General features: G+C 44.6%; 1 protein-coding gene across 4 annotated transcripts in view; it reads left to right on the top strand.

Moving 5' to 3' along the window:
* The window catches only part of LOC126872716 (transcription factor Sox-2-like), a 117164-nt gene extending 95868 nt beyond the window's left edge, over positions 1-21296 (top strand). The window contains exons 3-4 of one of the 4 annotated variants that reach the window (XR_007692146.1): positions 1377-1503; positions 20086-20204. Coding sequence is in view for 2 of the 4 variants with exons in the window: in XM_050632836.1 (XP_050488793.1) it covers positions 20086-20164 (79 nt within the window). In the remaining 2 variants the exon portion in view is untranslated. Of the gene's footprint in view, positions 1-1376; positions 1504-8574; positions 8733-20085 lie in introns of those variants that run through there. The other 3 variants (XR_007692145.1, XM_050632836.1, XM_050632838.1) reach the window with 3 other exon arrangements.
* The last annotated feature ends 737 nt before the right edge of the window (positions 21297-22033 follow it).

A 22033-nucleotide genomic window follows, 5' to 3' on the forward strand; every position in this document is an offset into this window, starting at 1 on the left:
CTCGAAATGTATCAAGAAGAATGATGTGCGAGAGATGTTAACGAAGCTGGATCGTTACTCGCTGTCACATCGACGACGCGGCTGTCATGTTTCTCCAGAGGCGAGCATCGGTGCTGAAATTCGACAGGGAACGTAACTCCGATTGGTTCATCAAGCATCTTTCTAATATGTGTCGGTGCGAGAGATGTCAAATAACGAGACGTTACTCGTCAGAAAATTAAGCAGCTCTGAATCGTACTTAGCTTCTGCGGTAAAATTACCTTTCAAAAGAGAAATATTCTTTAGATCGCAGAAACGTAACTAACCAGGATGAAGTCACGCTTGTCTCTCACAATGTATAATACAATTCGGTTTCTGATCTTCTTCGGGATGCGATGTGTTTCCTTTTGAAGAAATTTATTTACTCCGAGTCCTACTCGCTTTGAATTATAAAGAAAGCTGGACCGTAATGAACCAGCCGATACGAGATAGCGAACTATTTCACGAATAATAAAACAGAAACGTCGCGTTCGTAATAATGTAAATAGCGGTAATCTGACGGCGCAACGCTCGGACAGCGAAGATGAGAGAAAATTTTATGTTCGTAATATTAACGACAAAAACAGTTTCTATTTAATTAACTCGTTGGAGCTACGCGATCGACACGGATTTTTAAGTTGGAACGACGATTTTCCTCGGCACGCACGATCGCACGCACCTTCCTTTTACATAAATTTATTAATATCAATCGGAGATGCTTTGAGATACAAAGAAAGATGGACCGTAATGATTCAGCCGGCACGAGATAGCGAATGATTTCGTGGTTAATAAAGCAGGGACGACGTGACGACGTAACTGTCATTCTCGAATCAATCTGGGCCCCTCGAAGTTGTTTCTCGCGTGGGCGTGAAACGACTTGCGTGGCGTTAAGTAACGAAGCTGGCTCATTACTTCTTCTCGCGTGACGTTCGTGTGCGGGGAGTAAATGAAAGGAGGCGAGGAGAAAAGGAGTTTCTGCCTTGGCTCTCTCGTCTCGTTACGGCCATCCGTCATTTTCACACCTCGACGAAGATCTATAACAAGGACCTCGAACGCGTGCTTGATCCCGCGCGCAAGAAATTTCGAACCTTCAAACTTTCCTTTGACAATTGTCCTTGAGCTCTCCACGCGCTGTCCTCATCCTTTGACTTTTATTTATCGCTTTCTCGAATCAGAAAAGAAAGATATGTATAGATATATATGCAATCGTGCGAGGAAAGCGAGTACGCTGTTAAATATATTACATCGAATCCAGACGTGATATCACTAATTATCACCAGATAACAGTCTCTCGATCACGCTGATTATCCGCAAGGATTCGACTGATCGCTCAGACGTGTTCGTGGTGTGTGTTTCAGGGATTGGAACGCGACGAGCAACGTGCGCGTACAAGAATCCTGGCCAACGTGAGCGTCCTTCGGCACGGCGAACTCGAACCTCTTCAGCACCGAAGGATCAGGCTCCTTGATTGTTTCGCGCCTGACGGTGAGTTCTTTCTTCATCACGAGATTAGATAAGCCGCCGATTTATGTGCTTCCTGTCATCACATTTTCCTCGTTAATTGCATAGGCAAGCTTGTTCCGCGTGACTGATTCTCGAATCGGTTTGTCTTCGCGATGCTTCCATGCAGCGATTACCATAGCGATAATCGACGGTGATCGATAAAAACATCATATCGTTATCATCATTGGATCACTTTTTTCTGCTAACCGTAGGGATTAAAGTATCGTTACTCTTACTATCAATAATAAGAAGAATTAATCCTTTCGATATGAGTTATTACGTCATTACGACGTCATTAGATTTATCGGAATATACGGTTCTACGATAAATGGGATCGTATATTTTACTTAAAAAATTATGTTCGACCTATCCTTTTCAAATTCGAGCGAAGTACAGCGCATATTATTATCATTAAGTTACTAGAGTCGCTGTTAAAGGAAAAATCCGTATCGATGGAGTCGAAAGGTAGCGCTCATTACGCGTTAGTATACAAAAGAGGCAATAAGCGTGAGAGATCTATAAACAATTGTAAAGAACAACGAAGTAGATACTTTTATGTTTAACGTTGACAAAGCTTAATAATAAAATTGATTACACTGATATCGGTCATCGATAAATTGTTGATATAACGTTACGCAAGTAGATTGTCGAGATTAATCAAAATTACCAAGTCTGGCGAAAAGAGTTGCCTACAGGACACGTTTCTTCAGCCTGAGAAACGATGGACATCGGGTCGGTCCAACCGAGAAGGCAATTACACGGGAATTAATTGATTCAAGGTGGTAATTGGAACGCCTCAATCGAGATCACCGTGACACATCCACGTTACCTGAATATTTTCGTGCAATCGAACATCTCACCAGCGGACTCTCTAACGCTGTGACCGGATTCTCCAAGTCGGATTAAAGTCGCCGATTGAGTGTTTTGGCCCAGTTTCGACTTATACGACGAGTTCGTCCCGTTCGGCTTAGCTAGACGCAGGATCGATCGATTCGCCGATCCAAAATCGGAGAATTTAATTAGCAAAGAATGTAAATTAAGAAGAATTACCGGTAGAGAGAAATATTCGAAGTTAAATTGGGAAAAGGACAGCTTCCGTTTCGTTTCGACTTGAACGACGCTTCGTTTCTTCGTTGCTCAAAATTGAATAATTTTTATCGTTACTTATAGCAATTGATAATTCTCGAGCGATTTATAATTAGTAGAATTATTCGATCTTTAACGAATCGGTTTCCCTTTGGACTTGATTAAAAATTAAAACGTTAGACAGGGTAAAATGACCAGAGAGGCCGGCTCGTAGGATAAGGTGTCATCGTGAATTTTTTCGAAAGGGAAAGCTGGAAGGGTAAGACGAGAATGCGCCTCGTCATTCCATGGATCTTCGTTCGATACCGCAGGAACCTTGAAACGGGCTTCAGGAGCTTCCAGTACAAACGACAGCTATGAAATCGCCGATGATTGCTTCTCTCGATTCATCCCCTTAGCAATTCTCGTTTCCTCGATCCTCTGAAACTGACACGCTCGAAATTTTCGCCTTCAGCTAGAATTTATTGCCCACTCTACAACTGCGAATCCCAGTTACCACCGGTTCGATCCTCGATACGCTTTAAGATCCAGTAAATTCATATTCGAATATATTACGATCCACCGGGAAAAATTTGACGAAATTTCAAATAAAACGTGTCGTAATTCTCAACGCTTAATTCAAGATAGTCACGTCGACGCAATAATTACTCGTAATCGATTTGCGCGTAACGTCGATCGAAAGCTGAGGTCGCGACGCCGATTTTCCTCGGTGGTGGATTTTCGCTGATTCATGGAAACAACAAGGTCCGAGCAAAGGAACGAGAGCTGTTGGTTCCTCGACAAAGATTGACTCGTCAGAGATGAAACATCTATCCCCCTGTCTCGTTCTTTGCTCCGTAATTCCTCGTGTATACAGGACTAATGGGTTATTTCAGGTAATTAGCCGCAGAGCCCGTTTTCTTCTCCTTCGCTGGCAAAAAGCTACGATCCTGCTTCGCCGCGATTTCGCGCGTTCTCTCCGTACACCTCTCTATTTACGTATACCGAGTCGACTTCTCCGCAACCCTCCGACGAATCATCTCTGACCGATTCCTTTCGCGTCGACGTGGTTAATTGCGATACAGCCTGCTCTTTGCCCAGGATATTAAACCGGCCTCGGAGATGTCCCGTGATAAATCGTTCCTCGACCGTGGATTCTCCCTGAAACTTTTTCAGTTCGTAACTCGAGAGAGCCTGCGATCGTTTTTAGTATAAAACAATTTCTGAAACTGGTATCCCAAGTGGAGTTCAATTCCATCGAATTGTCCAATTTTCCTCGCAACTTTCAACACAAGTTCGAATCGACGTTCCTACGTACTCTGTCGTCAAATTATGAAACGTATTCGAAGAGAAGAAGTGCAAGTACGCCACATTTGGCGACAGCTAATTATCCATAATCGTTAATCACGTGAAATCTGGCAAACGCCGGAGAAAAACAGTATCGGAGAAACGATCGTTTCCGGTATAAAATAATTCGCGACGTGGATACGAATATCAGATCGTTTGATCTCGCCAAATTTTTCAATTTTTTCCCGCAATGATAAAATTATTCCTACACGCTTCGTCGACAAGTTGTGCAATACATTCGATCGAGACACGCAAGTACATTACAAAGCCAATTAATTATCGCGATTTAGCTTCTAAATTCTGATAAGCGATCGTCGAGACAGATGGTATGGAAATATCAAAGGTTATCGATCGTTTGATACCTCTGAAATGATTTTCGAAGCTGCTACCCCGAATAGTAATAATTCTATCGAATCGTCTAACTTCCTTGAGAAACGAAGGAAATCATTTCCATATACTCTGTCGTCAAAATTATACAACGTATTGATCGAAGGAGCAAGTACAACACCTTGAGGGACAGCCAATTAATTATCGCGACGCGATCTTATGAAATCTAGCAAACAATCGTCCATACAGACGGTATCGAGCGCGATCGAGCCCCATCCTGGACAATGGGCCGAACGTTTATCGAAAGAAACGATCGCGATCCCTGGACGTTTCGCCTAGGGCAGTGTGTAATCGGCCGATTAAGCGCGACCGCGGGCCTCGGGACCCGTGAATTTGGCAATTACGGGCCAGTGCTAATGACGAGCGACCCGACGCGAGGTAAAAAGGTGTCGAAGGTGGCGGGGAAGGCTTGGCACCTTGGAGAAGCCGTCTCTGCCGAGTCACGGCGTGTAACGAACTTGAGCTGGACTCGCCTCCTGCTGCCCCGCTCGGGGCTTCTCCCTTTTATCGACGATGCCAAATCCCGGCTGACCGTTTCCCTGTCACAGGATGAGGCATCATTAACGCCCGATACCTGGCCCGGTTGCCTCGGGAACGAGGTTACACCTTGATTTGTCCATCCTACTCGTTGTTTTGTTTGTAGCCGCGATAGGAGGGCTCCTTTGGTACGATGGTTCACGATTGGCTGAGTTCGATTCGATGCAATTGTTGAGATTAATCTACTTTGCATCTTTGCAACATGAAAACGGCGAATGTTTCGCGCCGAAGATCAAAAGTAAATTCAGTGATTTAAGAATAAATCGAGATATCCATACGGGCAATACAGGTTTCTTTGGAATTAATTTACTTCGCAGCAATGAAGATCGTAGGTTCTTACGTTGCGATCGTCTCATAACTAATGCAGTTTCTTCTCGTCGAAATTCTCAAACAACGGAATATATCGTAACAGAAATAGAATACAGTTTAAAAGTTAAATTTTAACGAAAAAATCGTAAAAAATTGCAATAGCCTAACACGAGAAATTCTTAAATTCTTACTGGTTAAATTAAAAGTTCTTCGAGTTTCGTGCTATTTTATCGATCGTTATTTTTATTTTGAATAATTTTGATCGTAGATAGGACAGCCGTGGACTTATCGAGGAACGATTAAAGACGAGTGGCGAAAACGTTGGTAGCAAAATCGTAGAAGGAGGCTGGGAAGAGCGAAGAGCCGAAGGTGGCTGGTTCGTTAATTACTGATTTTCCTCGGTCCGCGTCACTTTTTAATTGACGCCAGAAATTGAACCAGAGAGCGGGCACATCGCGCTCGATGGCTGAACGGTCGTTTCTCGTCGAGTCATCCTTCGTCCCTCCTCTTCTCCTCCTCTTTCTGTCCGAATCATCCTGCTAGGATCGAAATAACGCATCTCCCAACCGAATTCTATATAGAAACATATACAGAGAATCGGCTACGGTAGTATCTTCGCGAAATCGTAAAATCGAAACTCGTTCTGCAAGAGTAAAATTAAGCCTTTGCGTTGCGACCTACGTTTTATCGTGACTAGTTCGCAGGTGTAAATCAGAGTTTCGTTCAACAACTAGATCAGCCTGTAAGATTAAAGCTCGAAACAGATGTCTCTCTCTCTCTCTCTCTCTCGATAGATTATTTTTGTAACAATTCAACTCGCAATTTATGAGTATATTCTATCATATTATTCATTTGGGAATTCTTATTATCTACTGAACTCTATGGAAGTAAAATTGAATCACGGTTTCTGATGGAGAAATAAATCAACCTGTACGATTAAAGCTCGAAACAGATTCCTCTCTCTCTCTCTCTCCCTCTCTCTCTACAGATTATTTTTATAACAATTCAACTCACAATTTACGAGTACATTCTATCGTATTATTCATTTAGAAGTTCTTATTATCCACTGAACTCTATGAAAGTAAAATTGAATCACGGTCTCTGATCGAGAAATAGATCAGCCTGTTGAATCGAAGCTCGAAACAGTTTCCTCTTTCTACACGCTTCTGTATCGATGCAACAATGTATCACTCGAGTATCGGTGCAATTTCCATTCTACCATGGTATCTATTTATTCTTATTGGCCGTGAAATTTATTGATATAGAATCAATTCGCATTATAGTTTCCGTCTAATTGTAAAAGTGGATCGATCGAATCAAAGCTCGAAACAGGTTCCTTTCTCCGCATCTTCCGATCTTCGCTCCATCGTGCTATCCATTGAAAACGTTATCTATCCGAATTACCGATAAAAGGAATCGTTAAATTCAGACGCGCAAGGTTACCGAAGAAACGACACGAGACGAAACCGCGAAACGGTCAGGCACGTTTTCCAGTCTCTGGGCAGGTGTTCCAGCCACGTGTCTAGGTTGTCAGTTCCCGGCCAGTCGAGACACTGCCAATGACACGAATCTTTGTCTCGGCGGTACTGCCATCCGCCTTTTCCACCCCCGCCTTCGAAGGAGCGGAGCGTAAAAAGCGTAGAAAGGGATGGAATCCGTTTCTCTACCTGTTTCACCGGTTCGTGTCTCTGTTTGATGGAACGGTTGGTTGGTTCTGGGCTTCATCCTCGCCGTGTCTCCGTCAGCTAGTTCTCCACCTCCGGACCGCGAGCCTGTCAGCGCCAGCCGGGCTTCTCACCCTCGTAAAAATAATTACAGAGGGTGGAGGAGGTTAGAGAAGGAGGGTCTCCTCGATATTGCCGGCCTCTCGTTCGTTCGCTACTATTGTGCCAATCGGATCGGCTGATAAGCTGCGGAGGAACGGGGCTTAATAAAAATTCATTTGTCACGGCCCTTTGGAGATGATGCGCGCGTCTTACTCGTCGTAATCTTCTTCTTCTCCTTATTTTCTCGTCTCTTTATTCTCCGGTTCACAGGGCCTCCTCTGTGACCGATTGATTTCGCTTTGCTCGTTTCATTGCGGCCCGATTACGAAACCCACTGTTTTCCTCGTCGAGTTAGCGAACACGTTGCGCGTCGCATTCACTCTTACTTCAATGGAATACGAAGCTTAACAATTTCAATCTCCAGATATTAAACGATGGAAGAATAATGTTAGATATTACGTCTGCAAGTAAAGTATTCAAAGCTGGATATCGCAAAATTATTCTTTCTAAATGTAACGTCGGAACGTCCAAGAAGTTGCTGCTTGTTGCATGCACGACGATATTCCACGACATATGAATTGATCGAATAAATCGAACAACTAACATTATCAACTTTGTCTAATAAAAGATTAATCTACTGTCTTTGAAACGTTCTTTGCCACGCGTACCGCAGTAATTTCTGTAGCAATCGCGTTAATCCCACAAATAAATAAGCGAACCAATGAATGAAGTAATTTAAAAAAACATAAATCGAAATGCACGTGCATTGTTCGTTATGCAGAGTTCATGGAGCGTCCCTGTCAGGGGAAATTAAAGCACGGGATCGATATCTGCTGCTAAATCGCGGATGTATCTTCGGGGAACGGGATAGGGGTAATTACTCGCAATTATTAATTACGAGATACGCGTGCTGCTCGTGTAGAAATGGCACGCGATGAAGGAAGGGGCGCCCCACGGGACGAACGGGTTAATAACGGTTCTGAGATCGTTCTAGCTTGACGCCTCGGAACAATCGATGATCGTTGATCCGCAGAATCGCGAAGACTGACAATTTTTTTATTTTCTTGCGCGCAAGTCCCGGCGGGTCGGTAGGCACAGCGAGAAATAAATTAATATTGCCACTTCGACGGTGGCACTGAAGGCTGATCACCGATCGAGCGATTGCCTCTCGTTTGTCCGCTCTACAAAAATAGAACCCCTGTGTCTCTTTTCCCTCGCGTACCTTTCTTCTTTCGTCCCTTTCGTCGTCACGTATTATCTTCCGCGAGTTCCCGTCACGTAAAACCTTTCCAGCAACTTAAACCGATGTATCTTTCTTACATTTAGAACTGCTTTAAGATCTACAACAGCTACGAAAAAGTATTTGCACGTGTCGTCGTTTTTCGATGAGACGTTTCTCTTACCGGGTTTCATCTACATTTCATTTTCACGATATCACATTTTCGTAACCGTATGAAAGTATACTACGACTGTGAACGATACGGTTGGATTTAATTAATCGATATGTAGCTAAACGCTATAATAAATACAACGCGTGCAAATGCTTCGTCGTGACCACGACACCTTGATAAGCGTGTATATAAAAATATAGCTATGTGAATTGAATAAGATATTAACGTTATGTTGGTTGTTTTTGTTTTAGAACGGGAATACCGTGCACCGAAGCGCCACGCGAAGCTGCCCCAGCCCAGAACCAGTTATGAACATATGATTAAGCTCGTTTTAATAAGTTTTTATGTAGATCTTACGCGTAAGGATGTATGATAAAAGTAAGTGTTGAATAAACGAGATACGTTGAGACAGGAGGCGGCCAGTTATTTCCGATTCAAACGGACCCCCTATCTTCCCCTATCTTTCTAACTCGACTTACGAAATCAGCTTAAATAACTGTTACCAAACATGCGACGGTAGTTCGATTATTCGACGGACAATGAGATCGTTCGTCTTTTTCCCCTCACCATTTTCGGGACGTTCGAGTTCACCATTTTCGAGGCGTTTCCTAGCAAGACAAACACGAGGAAAACAGACACAAATATAGACAGAGCCATAGGCGTAGACACAGACGAGGAACGCACGGAGAAGAAGTCGTCTTCGCCATCGAGTCGTAACCCTGGCGACGAGACACCCTGGCCATCCTCGTTCTCGGGAATTCCTCTCCTACAGGGATGAGCAAACTCTCCCCGTGGTGTAACCCACCCTCGGCGGATAGCAAGTTGCAAGGACGAGGGTTGCTGGCGAGGTCTCGCCTGATTGGCGGCCGTGGACTATCGACCAACCCGCGACCGGCCCTTTGTTTTAGCCACCACCCTTCGTTACATCGAAGGTACCTAACCTGAAACGGAGGAAGATGAGCACACTCTCCAAAAGAGATTTCTTTCCTGGCTACGTTTAGAGAAAATCGAGATGGCTCGCCGGAAGTCTGCGTTTTTCCACAGAAAATTTTTTTTTGCTTTACTCCCGGAACAATTATTTAGGGTTGGTATTGAAGTAATCGGGTGAGGAGCGATATGGATCTCAAGGTTAGTCTATAGATGTGTCATCGCATAATTTGGTTAGATTATAGATTGATTTCAAGATCCATGTTGCTTATCACCTGATTCTTTAAATATTAATTCTTCCTTAATTTCGTATTGATTTATCAAATAGACACGCGAATACGCTATAAGTAATTGTTAGAGTTAATGGCGAAAAAGCTAGTATTAGATTGATAGATATTTTAAGTCGATCTCCAGAGTTCACGATACAACTACAATACGAAGAACAATGTTTCTGATAACAGTCGTGACTCGTGACAATGGCCAAGCCGAGATCTAAAATGCACGGTATGATATTTGTACTAGAAAAGGAACAAAACGTGGCAAATTAAACAATCCTGGTTTCAAACCAGGTTACATTTACCTCGTTCAAAGACGACAAAGTACGCAGGGGTTAATAAAGAGAGGAGAAGATGTCGAGTTATAAAGAGCGAAAGAATAGTAGGAAAAGGCTCAGAGACGCGTGTGTCGAAACTGGCAAGTCGAGGGTGTGCGTAACGATGAAAAATCAGCGTTGCCTCGCACACAGAAAGAAAAACGAGAGATTCCGAGTGACATTAAGGAATGATTAAAGAATCATTAGGAGCGTAGTTAGAGCAACGAAATCTTCATTCTTCCCTCCATCCCTCTCCAATTACGGAGGCGTTGATGCGCTCTCACCCCCCTGTCGTTGACCAGCATTCCTCGGAGTCCCCATTTTTTTAATTAATAGAGCGTGCTACAACGAGCCGGTGATGCCTACCGGGTATACCGCACACGTATACACCGACGAACGCACGCAAACACAGATAAGCGAGCGCAGTCGCGCGTCATCGTCGTCGTCGTCGTAGTCGTCGTCGTCGTCGTAGTCGTCGTCGTCGTCGTAGTCGTCATCGTCGTCATCGTCGTCGTCGTCGTCTGTTGGTGCGCGAAGAGAGGGCTGCGATTCGAGCTGAAGGAAGAGAAGAGAAACCGAAGAGGAAGAGGAACGAGCTGCCAGCAGAAAGAAAGGGGTGGGCCGCGAAGGGTTTTAACGAGGATGAGCGAGATAAACCCAACTCCGACTCCGTTTCGCTTTATCCACCCACGCTTTCTTTCTTTCTCCCACCTTTCCTTTGCACCCTTGTTTCTCATCTAACTCGGATTTCTCTCTTCTTTTCTCTTACGTTCCATCGGTTTGTCTTTCTTTGCCTGCGTTTTCCCAACGCACCCTCTGCCTCGATCCTCTTCATTCTTCTTCACGCAGCGTTTCCTCTATCCTCTTGTCCCTCTAGATTTATCCTTTATCTTCGTTCTGCTTCGATCAACGACTTCGTTCCCCCTTCCTCCGTATCTCTTTGTCCGTTCTCGCTTTGTTCTTGTCTTCTCTCCGCGTGATTCTTTCTCTTCATTGTTCATCGACTCTTTCGTAGTTTCTACTCTTTCCAAACTCTCGGGTCGTATTTACGAATCGTACGACGACTTGCCAAAATAAAAAAGAGATAGTCAAGTTCCTTCCTCTCACGAATTTTTGGTGCGGGAGCCAAGGGGGATTTTTCTTTCGAATCTCCGTGGAACTCTGCGGAATTTCTTAGACAGCCAGAGCGTTTCTGCGATACTCGTGCTTCGTTTACCTTTTTCTTTTTTCTTCGCATAATCTGGTGTTGTTTTATTGGTTGATATACAATGTTATTAAAAATAGTAGAAATCTCTAGTTGCAACAGAATACGTTTGAAGAGAATCGGAGAGAATGACTGGAAAGAGATTGATGACGCAACTCATGCAACTTCACCCGCTGTGTTCTAATCAACGGAGTTATCGATTAATAAACCAACATCTTCGATATATCGACCGGCGGTTTAATTAACTTCGCTTCGATCTGGTCGATTTTGCCACTAGGTAGAGCCGACGCTACGATGATTTGTACAGACGCGTATTTAAACCGAGATATCACGTACCTCCCATTCATGCGATATTAATATTTCCATTGATACTTATATTTCAGCCATTGTTCCGGGACAAAAGGAGACCGTATTATTTGTCGTAACGATATTTTTGTCAAAGTTATTTTTTGGCTGTCGAACGATGCCTAGAAACGTCGACCACCCACTGTATAAATTCCTGTCATCGTTGTCAACGTCCGTGGTATCTGTTTTCTATTTTCTTTTTCCCCCAATACAATCCCCGATAGCGAACGCAATAAAAGAATTCGCATTCGTGCTTCGCAAGCAGTTGAATTTGGTTCGGTTAATTGTCGAACGTTTCACTGTCGAGCTGTCATTGTTAATTAGGCTAATCGTTTGCCACGAGAAAGAATTTATGTTATGTAATCGATATACCGCGATGCTCGGCAGTCGCATCTCCTAGAACATTAATTAGGTGTACAATCAATAATTTAGCAAGCATTCTTCGCGACTCAGCTCGGCGAGAAAAGCAAGACACGGTATGTATCATCGTCGCGCGAACTTTAATTAACGCGTGTGGCCAGAACAGCGTGGACCAGCGTCGTCTTCGTCACGCTTTCCTCTTACCAGCGGCGTCGAAATGATCGAAGAATTGTCAGATCGTAAAAGGGTCGAAGCCGATCGCGCGTCACGTCCTCGCTGCGTGTCTAATGAAATGAATCAACCGGGTGGCATTACACGCGCGATTTTCTGTCCCATCGAAATCACTTTCTATCTTCGCCTGACAACGAGGTTCCATCGTGTACTCTTTGCTTTCCGGAGGAACGAACCATAAGTATTTTAATCGTTCAAAAAGAACAACTTCGATAGTGCTTGTCACAATAGATACTATAGCTAGCAATTAGCTTTTTTTCGTAGTAAAAGAAGGAACGATTTCCGTACACCGACTATCACAGTTTTTTTTTTTTCTAAAAGGATGTTACTATACCCTGTAAGAAAAATATAAAAGCAGAATGTTATATAAACATAGACTGGCAAATGTTTTCTTAAAAAATTATAAGAAAAAGATGACATAACAATGGACTGTTCTTTCGTAGCATGAAAAATAAAGGCAGATTGGCGGCATTATATCAACTCTATCTGAAAGTGTTTAAACGTAGCAAATGGACTAACGAGGTAAATTTTTTGTTGGATTAACGCTGGATTAATTCTTGTTACATAAATTTTTGTTTTATAGCGTTTCATATTCTCCATGGAAAATTTAATCCCACGAACTTGAAACTGGAAATTTTGTAACACGAGTATATTTCACGCGCGGTGGAAGAATTTATTAAGAACATAGAGGACGTATCGATTAGTCTTGATGAACGTTGGCGAAACTGAAAACTTATCGGGGATATCAAAATACAGCGTACATATTCGCACGATATCGTTACATGTTACGCAAGTATTGTTGCGGTAGACGAAAAAGGTGAAAAATGAATGGAGAAAGCGCAAGAGGAACGCCTCGGAGCGAAGCTGGTTGTCAATCAACCCTCTCTCCCTTGCCAAATTACTGTCAAACGCAATTAGAATTGACATGGTGAGCCGAGGCTAAACCAGAATCGCGAGGCAAACCCTCGTTAACGATTTCAACCCTGAGGCCCATCCTCGGTCGCTATTTTCTCTTCCGCCACTAATTAATACACCTCTCTCACGCGTGCGTCAATTTTACTGTTTCGCTTTGCTCCGAACCCTCTTTCGCTAACCTTTGCTCTCTATCAAGCTAGAAGCTTGGAATATCAAATTTTCATAACCGAAAGAACCGAAATTTTTTAAAGACTGAAAATATCCAAAGAGAGAGAAAGAGAGAGAAGGGGCGCGTAAGTCACGCTTAAGTAAAGCAGAGAAATCATTAGAAAATTATTATATTAATAATTCTCTAAGAAGTGAAATCATCTGGTGGTGTCGCTAAATATCGTAATTTACCAATATAGCGAATAACTGACTGTTCAACTATTCTGTAAAGTAACTGACTGTTCAAATATTCTGCAAAGTATACGCTTGCAATAAATAATTTGTAACTTCTATGTAATTTCCAGGTTGGTTTTGAAATTTTACTATCGCAATCGTCACTGTCGTGTCTCGTTACAGTGGAAATGAAATTTCAAAATCTTTCGTATTACCCGTATAATATATTCATCAAAAATTTTCTATGAACGTTCAAATATTTTAGCGTAGATCGGTATATTGAACTTTGTAGAAATACGAAGTTCTGATCGATTAATCGTCCCCTTGATACGCTAGATTAATCGTTACGTCCCACGTGAAACCAGTAGGTGTCCTAATACTTACAAACAAGAGTATACGCAAGATTAACGAGTTCCTTTAAAATATTCAGTTTTGCCATGCAAAATTGTATTCAAATTCCAGTTTGGAGGCTCGCAGAGAAGTTGCCGGCCGACAGAGGACAGAGAAATAGAGAAACCAGTCTGCGAGCTGGAAGAATACCGAATGTCGAGTGTTATTAATGCACGTGTCTAACGGCACTCCTGTCCGCGCGGTCGTTTTGCAATCACTGTTGATACTCGACGGTCTGTCGCACCGATACCGAATGGAAAAAAAAACTGTACCCTTCTCTCCATCAAACGCGTTCTACAGCGGCGAACATAGTCGAAATATGATCGACATTCATTAATCTCGAACGTTCTCATTCACCCCCTCCGTAACGAGTTCACCTTTCGCACAAAGAGTAGCAACCCTCGACGTCGCGGATGCGCGAAGTTAGCGACGCGATTAAAGCACGTCTTCGACAATTTCGACGAGCAGAAGAAGCGTCGACCTCCCCTTTGTTCGCGTTATACCCGACTTTATCCGAATTTATTTACGCAATAAAAGTCTATGGACCCAGGAGGATTTCTCTCGGCGGGAAAAATAAAGAAAAAGGAAGAAAATCTCGATCCATTCGTTTCGTTTTCGCGGCACCTCCGCTCTGTTCTTACCACTTTTTTATTCGAATGGAACGATCCAGCACTCGGCGAGGCGATGATATATATTAAAGAGATGCTTTTTGGCAATAAACAATCGCGCTCTGCGGCCGCAGGCAGTTAGCAGGAGCATTAGGGTGAATTATTCCGGCCACCCAGCGTAAAAAGTCTCATGAATCACGGGAATCATGGGCTTTTTGCCCTCTCTGGCATAGGATCTTGTTTCTCGTCGTGTGGAAGCCCGAAACTACGCATTTCATTTTGTAGACACAAAGATTTCCAGCGTGTTTCGCCCACTCGAACAATTTCGCCGATAATAGATACGTAATTGAAAACCATTAGGGATAATGGAAAACAATTAGATACAACGCCGCTCATAAATATCCGGATGCTTTGGTTAATACCTAGTAACAGTATGTGAATTTTCCCATAGCGTGTAAATTAATGAGAAATTAATAATAATTAAAGGTTTAGCTTATTGCGCTTATCGCGTTTCCCATCTTGTCGATTTAACCGTAATTTTAACGTAACTGAAATACATCTATACGATAGCGTATTACGACAGGCATACATCTGAATAACCTAATGAAGAAGCTCTAAGAATGACAACGGTTATAAGGATTATACGAATCATTCGATTCGCGCATTGAGTCGCAAATATCCTCAAAGGCGACAGCTGCAATTGCGGCAAACGCGAGGGGGTAGTAGCGTGCCCTTACCCTCGACTCGAACACACTCGCGATAAAAAACAGAGCGCATTTACGAAGACCGAGGAGAGGCACACGTACGTGGACACGGTAGCGGGGCCATCGTTCATTCGAATTACCCAGAGACGGTTCTTTTTCATTACGGTAAGAGCCGATTGCATTTTTTTACGTCCCTCTGCGACACAGGGGGTGTCCAATCTGGAGAATCATGTGGAAGGAGGGCCATCTAATCACGTGTTCCTGGCAATCGTGTCCCGCGTCCGCCCTCCATGGCTTCGCGACCCCTCCATCTTGGACACAATCCTGCCAGAGAAAGAGAAGAGAGGCCGACGAAGGGATGTCCCTTCTATTCGAGAACCGTAGGGACACGGCCTCCACCTTCTTTTCCATTCTTTTTACTCTTCCTCCTTTCTCCTTCTCCGCGTTCTTCTCTTCTCCTTTTTCTTCTTTCTATCGGTGCAAATCGCCCTTTCACCATTCCGAGGGAGCTTCCTCGATCGTGCTTAGCGTAGGTTGGCGTAATTAAACCGCGATTGAAAATTAATCATCGCGGATCGATTTCGTGTATCGCCGTCCCGCGAAACGGTAAAAAGAAGTTCGTCCGCACGAGCCGGTGGCTCAAGGTCTCCTTTGATGTAACCGCGAATCAACCTAACGCCAACCGTTGCTTCCCTCTCGTTCTCGCTATCCTGTCGTGCGTGTAAGCCGCTTACGCTAATTATCTCGTGGTTGACAAATCATTATTTTCGCGTCCCGCCGAATCGTTTTTCCCTGCTCGCTCTCTGCATCGCGGTACACCATCGTCTTCGACCTTCTTGAACTTCGTCTCCGCCTGACCCTTCGAACGTAAGAGGATCTTTTGGAAGATTTACGACGAGCTACGGAGCGAGCAATAGTCCTCAGAATTATTTGTATCGTAGTCGCGACCGCGAGAACGTTCCGATAAATCTGCTTGCAAGATGACGCCGTTCGAACCGGCGAAGAAGCGAACAAAATCAAAGAGATGGATGTTTTATCATCGATACAATTCGAATGAATTCTAAATTCTCTATCTTGGCTGCGATTTCAGCTCTTCTTCATTTACCACGTATATTTGAACGTTTGACGGAGCACGTGGAAGGGACACCAGCCTCCTCGCAGACTCACCATTTCCAAGAAAGTTCCCCGCAATTACCGATCAGACCACCGACCGGACCACCAAAGAACAAGACGAAATTAAAAATCCTGCAATCCGCGCTTCCGTGTCCCTCGAGGAAGGAGACGCCAACGGGGATGAAGAAGACTTAAAAATCCCAGGATCCCGGTGCCACTTACCCGGAGCGGAGCACGGGTGCGCCAGCGTAAATTGTCAGCCAGGACAATTCGACGAAATCACCGATCAGCGGAGCTCCTTATTTCGACTGGAAGCGAATGGCCGTTGAACGGTTCACGAGCAAAAGAATTAAAGGCTCGCGCTGGTCAACCAGTTCTTTCTTCCTCTTTTTCTCCTAACCGATTCCCTTGGCGCAGACGGTCGAGGCAAGCAGCCAGCCAACTTCCTCCTTGTTCCTCCTCCCTCCCTCCCCCCAGCAGGAAATCCCAATAATCCACGATGAGACACAGATTGAGTCTCCCAGAGACGGCGGAGAGAGAGAGAGAGAGAAAAAAAGAAAAAAAAAGAATCGAGCAGGAGAAGCGGTCGACGAGGCAAAGCGAGGCTCGGATAAGAGGGCTGGCGTAACGGGAGAAGAAAATTGGAATCCTTCCGGGACGGAGGATGATAAAATTGCGGATGGCCAGGTGTTACCGTAATCCGGATTGAGACGGACCGTCCGAGAGAGCTACGCGCACATACACCTGCACCACTTTGTACGGAACCCTATACGTTTTCTTGTTCCCGCGTGATTCACGTTCCTTTCTGGCCACGTGGATTAGAATCGTCTCGGTTTCCCGAGAAAGAGACGTTCCTGTAACTTCAACGAACGCTACGAAGGGGGTCGCGCTTTGCCAAACTACGCTTCTAGCGGCCGCTGGCTTTGGCTTAAACCAGTTTACACCGTGCGCGGGTTAACTTGCTCCGCTCCTGGAAATTGTGGCTGCGCGTACTGCGGTAGACTAGTTTCACAAGATGAAAACTTTCCAGGAGCTGAATCGAGCGTTGCAATCGATTCCTCGCGTTGCGAGTGGAATTGTACGAAATTTCAGGGAAATTGGCCGAAAAAGTTTCACATAATTCGCGTAATATCTGTAAACTTTGTATCTCTAATTTCATATTCCTTCCCCTCTTTCTTCTTCTTTTAAACTTTCTGCTTTTTTCTTATCCTACGTCGCTCCGCTTTTCCATACTTCTCATGCTTTTTTGCCCCTCCCTTCTCATTTCATTTCCTTCTTTATTTTCTCCCTTCCCATGCTATTTTCTGCTTATTTTAACTTGTTCCTAATGTAGGCGAAATATTTTTGCGTCTCGTTTGCTTATTCAATGACGCTAAAGGAAAAGAAGACAGTTCGTTGCGATGGTCCCCGGCCTCTTCTCAGATCGTTATCAAAGCAAACTGGTACGAGGCGTGGAACGTTAATTCCAAGAGAACTTACATATTACACTACCGGTACATAAATCCTGGACCCCTTCCACGTGGAGGGGATAGAGAAAAAGGACAGCGATACGCGCGTCGATTTAAAAAGACGCGATCTCATTCGGGTCGCTAACGGGCGGCGATTATTCGGATCCAGCTGCGGAGGACGAGCAAACGGCAGGACAGCGCGAGCAGCGATCGTAATTTGTTTCCAGATCGTATCTTCAAAGTAGGTCCGCGTCGATAGGGGAGGAACTATTCTCGCGGAACAAACGGCGGAACGTTCTCCACATGGTTGTACAGGAAATCTAGAAATTCGTGGAAAAATTCCAAAATACAATCCTTGATCGACAAAGACAGAATAATTATAATCGAAATTGTATCCTTCTGTCTTTGATTAATCTGTCGTTCGAGATGTCGAAATCGCTGCCTTAAGAAACCAATTGCTATATCTGAAAAACCGCCACGCTGCTGCCTATCCAGAAAAAGATCCTGAAAAGAAGTGGAAATAAATTCGCAATAAAACTGTCCACGAGGCGGTGGACCAGGCAGGCTCGAGAGTGTATGGCCTTTTCGCGAACGAAGCAGCAGGATCAGGACCATGGTCCTGTATCGTATATCGCACATATCGCATCGAAGGATCGGTGTAAGCCGGTAGCAGTCAGTTCTCTCCCCGAGTCCGAAGGCAGCAGCAGCAGCAGCAACAGCAGCAACACCACCGCCACACTCGATGCGCACAATTAATATCGGGCCGTATCTCTGATCTCTCATTATTACCTGGTGGTTGCCGGTGTGTGAGGGTGTAGCCGTTCCCGCAGGAACGAGCCTCTCGAATGTTCAGCCACGGCTGTGTTGGTACCGGCTACCGTACACCCCGGGACACCAGAGTCGGCCATGCATCACCCTAACGAGCCGGGCATCGCGTGCCGATCTGTATTAAGGATTTATAATCCTCCGGACGCAGGAGAACTCCTAATGTCCTGGCTGAGCGGGAGATATTTGCCTATAGGCTCGCACGATCGCGCTGGACGCTTCCTTCGGCCACGGGGAATCACCGTGTGCCCCTCTTCAAACAAATAGGCACACCCACGAAGACTTTTTTATTCCTTTTCTACGATTTTTCGTGTTTCTCCTCCTTTTCGACTTTTTGCTCAGTGGCAGCGTAACGATATTCGATGAAGACGTCTTGCTCCTTCGAACGACGCAAAATGAGATTCTTTCGTCGATCGAGTCGCTCGCAGGATCAACTCTACCGAGATTGATCGTTCGATTTCCGAAGAATTAGACGCTGATACTAAAATTAAGATGTATTCAGAAAATGGAGTGTGCCTCGGTTGTTTGCCTCTTGACTAATTCGATTCGCCGTACGGTTGTCCGACGATATCGATTCGTAAGAGCAAAAAGGACGATGTTGATCGTCTCTGGTACCTCGTCGAAGTACTTGGTCGATCATCAACGCCCGACAGATACATTGAAAAACGTCTTCCTCCTTCTCGAGTCCCGGAATAAGGTTCTTCCGTCGATTCTTCCAACGTCAGGCGATTATTCGATCATCAATTTTTAGGAATGCAACGTACGATCTTCCGATATCCTCTTGAATCTGAAAACGCACGGCTGGCTAGTACCTTCCGACAGGTAGATTGTCTCTGCCTAAACACATATTAATTAGACTCGCCGCCAGCAGGAAGACATAACTCGTTGAGGGATGAGCGAAGGATGACGTGGTCGCGGTGCAGTTTCCGAGTGTCGTGTTACGTCTAGGTGTGTGCCGTTTCCTCGGCTACCCCACTCGGTCTTGTGGGTCCGCGATCCAGGGGCCTGGTGGAGCAGGGAGGATCCGCGGGTGGCCCCAACCCGGCTACGGGATCGTAGGCACCGTACGTGGGCTCGGAAGAAACCGAGCACGACGCTACCGGCGCATTAATAACACTGGTAGCCGGTCATATGTTAAACGTCCACCCTGTTATGCACGCCGCTACTGCCACCGTCGGTGGGTCAGATCCACGGGAGGGGCAGGAAAAAGGAAGGGGGAGAGGGCAGGATGCCGTAGGTACGTTTTACCTACAGCGACGTGCTCCTCCGCGCAACGTGGTCGCGGTGCAGATCACTTTCTACATATCTACCTGCACCCCTCTTCCGCTTTGATTCCAGCCACTTTTTTTCCATTTTCGTCGAAACTTTGACTAAAACTTTGTCATCCCTTCGCAGACCAGATATTTCGCTATGCGAAGATCGCAGGCGAAGGACGCGATAAGTCACGTTCCTCGCTTCTCATGGGAAAGCAATTTTAGAGTTCAAACATGTTGTCTCGATCCCACGTCGAAACTTCTCGTCGCGTTCGATTTTCCGATTAAATGTTGAAATATATAAATATTTCAACCCCTTTGTGTATTTGATAAATATTAATAACATCGGTTATACGTAAACTTCTCTAAAATACATCGAACTAATAAAAAGAATATAGAATCAAGCTAATATTAGGATACAGAGTAGTTGAAGTTCGCAACCGTAGATCGTGATTGTCTGTTCCAGGTACCGATACATGTGGAAGAGGTACGGGGATCAACATCCAAACATCTGTTCCTGGGATTCCTACTATTCAGAGAAATAAAAATGAAGCCAAGGATACATCCGGTGTATTCGTTCTTCAACGTTGCAGTTGATACGGATGGCCAAGGACGTCTTACGAATTAATCAAACGGTGTTTGACCATCAACGTGTGATTAGTGTCGCTATTATTGTGATCCGTCCAACGAACGAGATCGACGAACAGTTATCATTACCGGGGGATCCACGATTATCATTATCAACGGCGCGGCAAACGAGAGCTGCCGGTTGAATAATTCATACGCCACTCACGACTCGTCCGTTTCTCTTTCTCTCTTCCACTGGCTTTTTTTTTCTTTTTCTTTTCGGTGGGTTCCGCGGCCGCAAATGAGAGAAAGTACGTACAAATGAGAGGCCCGAGACGTCGTGCCGTAGTGACTATACGCATCGTTATAAATCAACCATGTGCGAGGATAAATCGTGATGTTACCACGCTGTTTTGTCGTTCGTTCGCGTTTCCTCTCGCATTGTCTTTCCCGTTTTCCCTCGTCATTCGCGAATCTCGCCGACTATTTCGTCGAAATAACGACTCTCTCGATACGCGACGCCAAGCCAATTCCAAACAGCGACACTTAAAAAAGGAACAGACCGAGAAATTTGTCCTCGGTGATCTTTCTATGACGTTCTTTGGATTATTTAAAAGGCTGACTCGTTCTTTCGTTCGTAATAAATTTTATAAGCGTGAAAGAATTGTTATCGGCACGCGTGATAAAGCGTTTCTTAAAAAAAAAATCGAGAATCTCTCTGTTCGTTAAAATAAGAGTGAGGTCAGAACGTAAAAATTCGAGGACCACGACGCGGTTAGGAAAAAAACTAGTAGCAACTGCGATCTTTCGAGAGGATGGCGTTAAAATAAATTGAAAATTGGAGAAGAAACAGGTAAAATCGGAGAGAACGTGCCTCTGACGGTTTATTTCTGTTCTACCTGCTGGCTTCTTCCCCTTTCTGACGTTTTCTCGTTAATTATTCCAAGCGTGCGCGTATGCCACTGGAATATACGCGATCGTAGATATACGCCCGCGTCTCTTGCGCAGCGTGACGCTCGTTCGTGAAACAGAGACGACTACGCGGCGGAGGAAAAATCGCGATTTTGCGTAGATTGAGACGGTTGGGTGAATAAAGTATCGGCGAAAACACGCTTGGTCTTGATTTATTCTCCCCGAGATCCCTTTGGCCTCGACCATTTGCTGTAATTCCCAAGATTTTGAAGACTTTAACCGGAGGAAGGTCTTTCGAAGAGGAGAAAATATTCTCTCCAAGGTAAGTTAGTAATTCGAAGATGTCTAGCTCGGTGTCGGAACTGTCTTAGGCGTGAGCGGGTCAGAAATAATTAATAGTCACGGTCGAATCGCATTTTGGAAGAACGGTGGACATTCCTGGACCCCCCGAGCTCCTTGGATCCAGCAACATAAATAACGGAAGACGGAACCCGCGGTGGGTCCTCACGCACCAGGAGGAGTCCTTAAAATCCGACGTGCTCCTCCCTCGATTAATTGCAGTAGATCCCTCCCCGCCACGATTAACTTCGCCATATTTCCTGGCATTCCTGATACGGTGCATTCTGTTCCGATTGTGCCTCGTTCGTTTTATATTTTTTTACTTTTATCCCTTTTTCCTTTTCTTTTCCTCTTTTTATTTTTTTTTTTTTTTTTTTGTCCAACAATCGTACATTAAACTGTGCAATAATGCAATAACAAGGAGGTAAAGGGAAAATATCACGATACAGGCTATAAATTGGATATAAAATTGATGTCAAACAGACGCAGAAACGCATACAGCGCTCGGAGCAAATGTTATTTTTCACCTGACATTGGTAGCATTATCATAGAAGGGGGGCAGCTTCCAAGAATTGCCGGAAGTATCGTCGAATGTA

This window comes from Bombus huntii, chromosome 13, assembly GCF_024542735.1.
Source record: "Bombus huntii isolate Logan2020A chromosome 13, iyBomHunt1.1, whole genome shotgun sequence".
NCBI classification, from domain to species: Eukaryota; Metazoa; Arthropoda; class Insecta; order Hymenoptera; family Apidae; genus Bombus; species Bombus huntii.